General features: G+C 30.0%; 1 protein-coding gene and 1 pseudogene across 1 annotated transcript; one reads left to right on the top strand and one right to left on the bottom strand.

Moving 5' to 3' along the window:
• Positions 1-480: 480 nt before the first annotated feature.
• On the top strand, positions 481-2,327 carry LOC124932970 (annotated as a pseudogene).
• A 3,295-nt stretch (positions 2,328-5,622) lies between these two features.
• Positions 5,623-6,438, bottom strand: LOC124932961 (mitogen-activated protein kinase kinase kinase 20-like). Its single transcript, XM_047473684.1, has one exon. The coding sequence runs from the start codon at positions 6,436-6,438 to the stop codon at positions 5,623-5,625; it is 816 nt and encodes a 271-aa protein (XP_047329640.1).
• Positions 6,439-7,160: the final 722 nt, after the last annotated feature.

The following is a 7,160-nucleotide window of genomic DNA, read 5'->3' as shown; positions in this document are numbered from 1 at the left end:
ATTTTCAGTTTTAGTCAATTTAGTTATTTTATTCCCTTTATAAATAGTTAGGTTAGATTGCTATGATTTTTTATAAAATATTTCATTCCGATAATTTTCTTGTGCTATTATATTCATGTATAGTATTTTATTGTTCCTTAAATAAAAATTGGTGTTACAAATTATTTTTCAAATAAAACAAAAGAGGAGTTAATAATCTAATATTTTTTTAAAAAGGTAAAATTATTTTATTTAGTATAGTTTGAGAAGTATAATACTTCTTTTACACTTTATTGTTCTTCAAATAAAAATGGTATTCAAGGTTATTTTTAAAATAAAACAAAAGAGAAAATTAGTAATTTAATGTTTTTTTAAATAAGATGAAATGATTTTATTTACTATAGTGTGAGAAGTATGATACTTCATTTACAATTTAGTATAATTAAATATATGTGTTAGTTTGATTAATGATAATTATTAAATATTGATAATATGTATTCAATGACAACAAATAGTGAGAATTTATCTAGAATTTATCCTTTCGCTGTGGGTATTCAAACTGAGTGGCAGTTGCAACAAATGATAAAATTTGGTAACCGTAGTCATCTGGCATCTGATTTGAGATTTGGAACGTATAAATTGAAGGTATCAAATGTTTTTTTATGCAATTGCTATCGTTTTATGACTACCTCTAACTTGTTCCACAGTATTCAATTCACAGTCTTGTGGTTTTCAACTCGAAGAATAAGGCTATACCCGTGGCATGGGTACTGACTTCAAGATTATCTAGTGGTGATACTGTTAGGTGGATGAGGGCTCTTTGCAATAGAGTTCATACAAAAGATCCTTCGTGGAAATTGGCTGGATTCATAATTGATGACCCTTTAGCTGACATTCAAGCAATCAGGTTTGCTATTATTTCTCTCTGACCTTGCTTGAGCTACAATTATCAATCAAAATTATACCCTAATGCCCTTTACCCAAATAAACTGGCTTTTTATAACCTACATCAAAGAAGGTTATTCAAATAGTCCCAAATCAAATAAGGCAATAACCATTCATCAAACAAGGCCTTAGGTAAACAAATGCCTCATTCAAGGATAAAATTAAGATAACTAACATTGACGATGCTTTCAAATGGTAGGCTTCTTGTTGAATATGTTGCATTATTTCTTGGGATTTGAATTTTTTGTGAATTTTCTTTAGGGAGGTGTTTCAGTGCTCTGTATTGATATCATTTTGGCATATCCGTCATGCATTACACAAAAACTTAGTTAAGAGATGCTCAGAAGTAGAGATACGTTCTGCAATCTCAAAATGGTTAGGCCAGGCAGTCAATGAAATCTGTACAGGGAATGGAACTGTACGATTATTCGACGATTTCTTGGAAGATTTTGTCGATAGCTATGACTTCACAGATTACTTTAAGGCTGTTTGGTATCCAAGAATTGGTAAGACACTTTCTTTTTCTTTACATACACTAAGAGCTTGGTTTGATGTGGGGTTATTTGAAAAAGATAAAAGTAAGGATATTTTGGTATTTTGATTGATGAATGAAGTGATCGGTTGAAAAGAAAGTTGTTTTAGATAACCCAAGATTAAACAAGCTCTAATGAACTATAACTGCCCTAATTTTAAGTTCTTGATTTAGGTTTATGGACAACAGCCCTTAAAAACCTTCCCCTTGCCAGCCTGGAATCTTGTGCAGCAATGGAGTTTTACCATAACCAGATGAAACTTTGATTGTTAAACGATTCCAATTCCAATTCTTATCAACGATCTGATTGGTTAGTCTACAAGTTATCCACTAAAGTTCATTCGTATTTCTGGCTCGACGAATATTCAGGAAAGGACGATTTCCAGCGTTATTGGAAGAACGAACGTTCCTGCGGTTTAACGTCGTGGAATAAATCATTAAAAATCCCTGATTCTGACATCTTGTACGAAAATGACGATACACATGCAAGAGTAATTGATATTGAGGATAAAGATAAGTTTCATATTGTACAAAACCCGGGATCAGAATTTGCCTTGTGCGACTGCGGGGTTTCCGAAATGGGAAACCTTTGTGCACATGTGTTGAAGATTATTAAGATTTTAAGGAAAAGAGGATTGGCATTGCCTTCTGTTGGAATGGTTCAGTTTAATAAGGCGGTTACTGATTTATTTCAATGTCCACTACACGATCCACTTTTTCGAGATTATGCTGTATCTTTGGCGGTTTGGGTTCAAATTCACTACTAGATTCCTTATCATTATTTTCAAACTCTATTAAACTAATTTCCATGTTCTTAGCCTTATTGTTAGTCTTTGACAACTCCCTTGTAAAGAAATTTATTATTTTACTATACGGTTTGAATTTACCAATGTTTTGGAAAAATCTTACATTTACACCACTTATCTAATATTTATTGGATGTGTACATACACTGTAATGAAAATATTGTTTTAAGATTTTCTCAAGAATAAAAAGATCAAGTCGATCTCAACTCTGTCTTCTACTTCACTATATATGACTAGATAATTTGATTATGTGCATAAAATTGGAAAACCCAACTATCTTCATATATAATTAACTGGCTTTACTATACTAAAATTAGTATAAATTGTGAAATTTATTCAACTACGTACCTTTCTTTTCATTTCTTTTCAATATTTTGAAGTTTGTAATCAATATAGTTGTTATATAAAATCTCATTTGGAAACACTTATTAGAGCTGGATATGGGTTTGTACGAGAATTTTCTTTCTAGGTTTGTACTAGAAACATTTTTTTTATGTGAAATATCTTATTCATATATTGATTTAGATGAGATTATGTTTTGGAACATAACTTAACCAAGTTAACTATCTATATATTCCCTACATTTGTTCGTTTTCTCTTTGAAATCTAGACTCAGCTCTATATCCAAAAAGTGTTTCTAAATCATTGTACAAATACATCTTCTAAATGGTGTTTGAGCTGGGATGATTTGATTCGGTTTTTTATTGTCTTCCCTTAATTAACTGTTTTATTATATGCTTTTCTTTAGGTGAATGATGCTAAGGAAGTTGGTGCAAATATCAGATCTGGTCTAGGGATTACTAGAAGGGTACAAGACAAATAGATATTTCTAGATGAATCAAAAGTCTTAGTTCTTTGGTTGATCCTAGTGCTGATAAGGAGTTTTAGGAAGCTGCAGTAGTGAATTCGAATTCTACGAATTTGGTTAAAAAAATCTATGATTTTATGAGATTGATAGGTCTATATAATTGACTTTCATTACAGAAAACAAAATAGAAGATGTAAATGAAAACAGGTTATTGCATTTGTTACAAATTATTAATATTTTTATTTGATTTGGTGTGATTATTTACAAAAATAGTTTACAAAACCTTTTTTGAATTCAATATTAGTTTTTTTTGAATTGAATACTTCTTTTGAAATTATCTCGAGGTTTACCTATTTATTGATCATAAATAATATTTTTTAATTCGATATTAATGTAGAAACTTATAGAAATCATCTTTAAAAAACATATCGATCAATTGATAAAAAAAATAAAATTACTTAGAACCTTAAGTTGAGATAGTAAATTAAGAGAAATAACAATTTGAGAGAAAAATCCTGTAATAGTATTGCATTAGGGGATTATTTGTTTATACAAAACTCAACAGGATTAAAAAACTCCCACTAACCTAAAAAAAGTACCTATAATATTTCATATAGGATTTACAATGGTTCCCCTTAACTTATATATAAGATGATCAAGTTACATATATTGAATCAATTTTCACTTCTTTTCTTCCCTTCCCTTCGTCAATTATATGAATTTGACTCTTAATCTACATCATTATAAACAATAATGAATCAAATAATAAAGAAAGAGATATTATAACATTAATGAATCAATTAATAGAGAAATAGATAAATTAGTACATACCTCAAATATAATGGATAGTATATATTTCACCATCAAAGTCTCGTCTCATTATTTGTTGTGCTTTTTTTTGTAAGCCTTTCATGCAATCGTTTGAAGCACCTTAGTTCTCTTAGGATATTTGGACCATCATATTTGAATTCAATCACAATCATTCCTTTAGTCTCCATCCCACATTAGGCAATCTTACAAGGTTGAGGTTTGGGGATTGGGATATAGCACAGTCGGAAACTATCACCCTTTCGTTGTATAAGATTCATTATTGAGAGTTATTTTATAATAAATATATTTGAAGTCCATTTAAGCAGAATCGGTATACTGATGCCCTTTATATTTGAGAGACTTTTCATTTCCTTTCCGGTTTTTTCTTTCTTTCTTATTTTTCTTTCTTTTCTTTTTTTTTCTTTTTTTTTTACACCCGGGGAAGATGATGTTTTCAAACGGACAACTAGTAGTGATTTCAATACTATACGTACTTTCAAATTTATTTTAATTTTTGTCTCTCATTCATGAACCATCCACAACAATTAGGTTATAGGTCTTACCGATTCATATTGAGTTAGGGAAGCCTTCCTTGAATTATGCCCATATGTGACTTGACCTCAGGATAATTGTGTTAGAACTATTGTAGATATGCCATTTTTGTCCTAAAAGTCCTTTGATGCAACTTACTCTTGCTTGTATAACTCTTTGTCCCTAAAAAGATAGAAGATATAAGAATGATCCAAATCACTTCATAAATAATAATAATAGTATTTAACCATTTAGTTACAACTAAAGCTAGGAAAGAAGATCAATAAATAAAATTATAATCTATCAACCAATACAAACATTTATTCGTTAGTTAAGCAAAAACTCACCTTTATCGTTAAGGATGAATCATTTGTAACAACAATTTAATGAAACTTGTACTTTTCGGAATCAAGATGAAACCTTTTTGAACTGCAATATAAAAAAAAAAAAAGCAAAGCAATAATTTATTATTGATCCATCTGTATTGTATGTCTTATATTCTACAGATTTTAACAACATAACTCCATTTTATATTCTAGATTTAAAACGATGTTTCATAACTTACATCTGTATATGATAAATTGCTCTTATAGATGAAATGATTGATTAGATCTACGAACAATACAAATTTCACGGCAATTGGATGATTCGGTTGTCGAAGAGAGAGGCGATTGAAGATTGAGTATATTTTGGTGCATAAAAAAACTACACCTTTCATACAATATAAAAAGAAAATAAGTCTTTTTACTTCATAAGGACATCAATTGTAAACATGTATAATTTGAAAAGGGTAGAAAATAATATTTTACTCACCTCTTTAAAATTTTTTTGGGACTAGTTGTAATCCAAAACTCAGTATATGGATGTCATTTGATGAGTAAATGCCTGCACCATATGTAAATGAACATTAAGTAAAAAATCATTATAAATAAATTTGTAAGTCTAATAAGTCTAAGTTTACATTAATACCTTCTTGTTATATAAATTAAAAATCTAAGTTTACATTAATACCTTCTTGTTATATAAACTAAAAATCTTTATTTGTTTGTATTATAAACATTATTCCTTCCAAGATTCCGCACAAGCTTAATTCATAAATCCTAAAATAAAATAAAAATAAGTAAAGAAATAATCAAATAACAAACATAAATTTAACAACAAATTAATTAATCAAATACCGTTTAGGATCAATGTACGGAAGTAAAGGAGCGCCTATGCATTATTTTGTGCGGGAGAAGGATTCTCGCTCCTACCGACGATGAACTGATGTTGTAGAAGCATATTTGCGCTCCATCTTTTCTTTGGATCTTTAGTTGTGCACCTCTTCCAAAAATCAAAAGCCTCTTTGGACATTTTACTTCGCTTTATTAGTTTAATAAGATTTTGGTTCATATTTTTGCATTTCCATTGCGGCGTTGATGTGATCATTTCAAAGAATGAGCATCCCAATGCCCAGATATCGGTAGAAGTATCATATTCTCCATCATTTAATGTCTCAGGAGGCATATAATGAGGAGTACCTAGCGTCATTCCCGGAAGATTGAATGGCTGAATAGTCATACCAAAGTCTCCTATTTTGGCCTTCTCGTCGACCATTAATATGTTTTCCGGTTTTATATCACAATGGACGTATCCACTCTCATGGATGTAGCGCAGACCCTTTAAAATGGAAAGTGTATATTCCTTTGCTTCAATTTCGGAGATTCCGCTGTATTTAGATGTCTTTGATGATTGAATGCGGTCGTGCAAAGTGCCGCCCGAGGCGTACTCCAAGAAGATATTTGTAAAAAAATTTGTGCCTTCAACGGTGAAATCATAACCATATAGACGAATAATATGCGGGCATTCTTTAAATTTAGAGAGAATATCTCTTTCGTGTAGGAGAGATGATGAATTTTCGTACTCCGCGGATTTAACTGCCATTATTGGAATAGACGGATAGAGACAATGTCCTTCTAATGGACGACCTAGATAGACAACTCCATAACTGCCTTTGCCCAATTTCTCGAGTCTCTCCCACAAAGACATTATTATTCCTTTCAAAGTAAAAAATAATTACGATTAAGAGAGAAATAACGAAATATTCAAATACACAAACAAATATGTAGAAAAAAAATAATCACATACCAATTGACGCAAAGTATCGAAAAATCAAAAGAGAACAGATTGATTTAAGTGTTTTAGAAATTTTGGGAAGAGGAATGTGTGATGAATTTTTTCTTGAATTGACTTGATTGAGATAGTTTTATATAAAATAAAATAGATTTGAAATAGTAAAAGCTAATTATTAGGAAGAAATATTTTATAATAAAAGATTTATTATATTTAAATAAAGAAAATGAAAAATAAAAAAATTTGTGATACATTGAATAAAATAGATTTGAAACAATAAAAGGAAACAATAAAAGCTAATTAGTAGGAAGAAAGATTTTATAATAAAAGATTAATAAAAAAACCATAAAATTGTAATAGGCATAAATTTAGGAGGACTAATATTCTTCGACAAAGTCTTTGCAAGTAAAACATGGCAAAGAAAGCTTTCTTTCACGACTCACCCCAACTCACCCCGAGACTAATTAAGATTCTTCTTCCAGAGAGAAAGAGATTGAAACCAGTTTCCTCTTAGTTTGTTTGGAGTTGTCTTAATTAGTAGATCTATCTAGCTATCTATCTGTTTCTCCCACAGAAAATTTTGCATTTACGAATAATTAATTAGCAAAAATAAATCATCAAAAACAAATTTGGTGGCT

Source organism: Impatiens glandulifera, chromosome 1 (assembly GCF_907164915.1).
Source record: "Impatiens glandulifera chromosome 1, dImpGla2.1, whole genome shotgun sequence".
Taxonomy (NCBI): Eukaryota; Viridiplantae; Streptophyta; class Magnoliopsida; order Ericales; family Balsaminaceae; genus Impatiens; species Impatiens glandulifera.
Note: the sequence above shows the minus strand (reverse complement) of the source record. Positions and strands in the feature narration are given on the sequence as shown.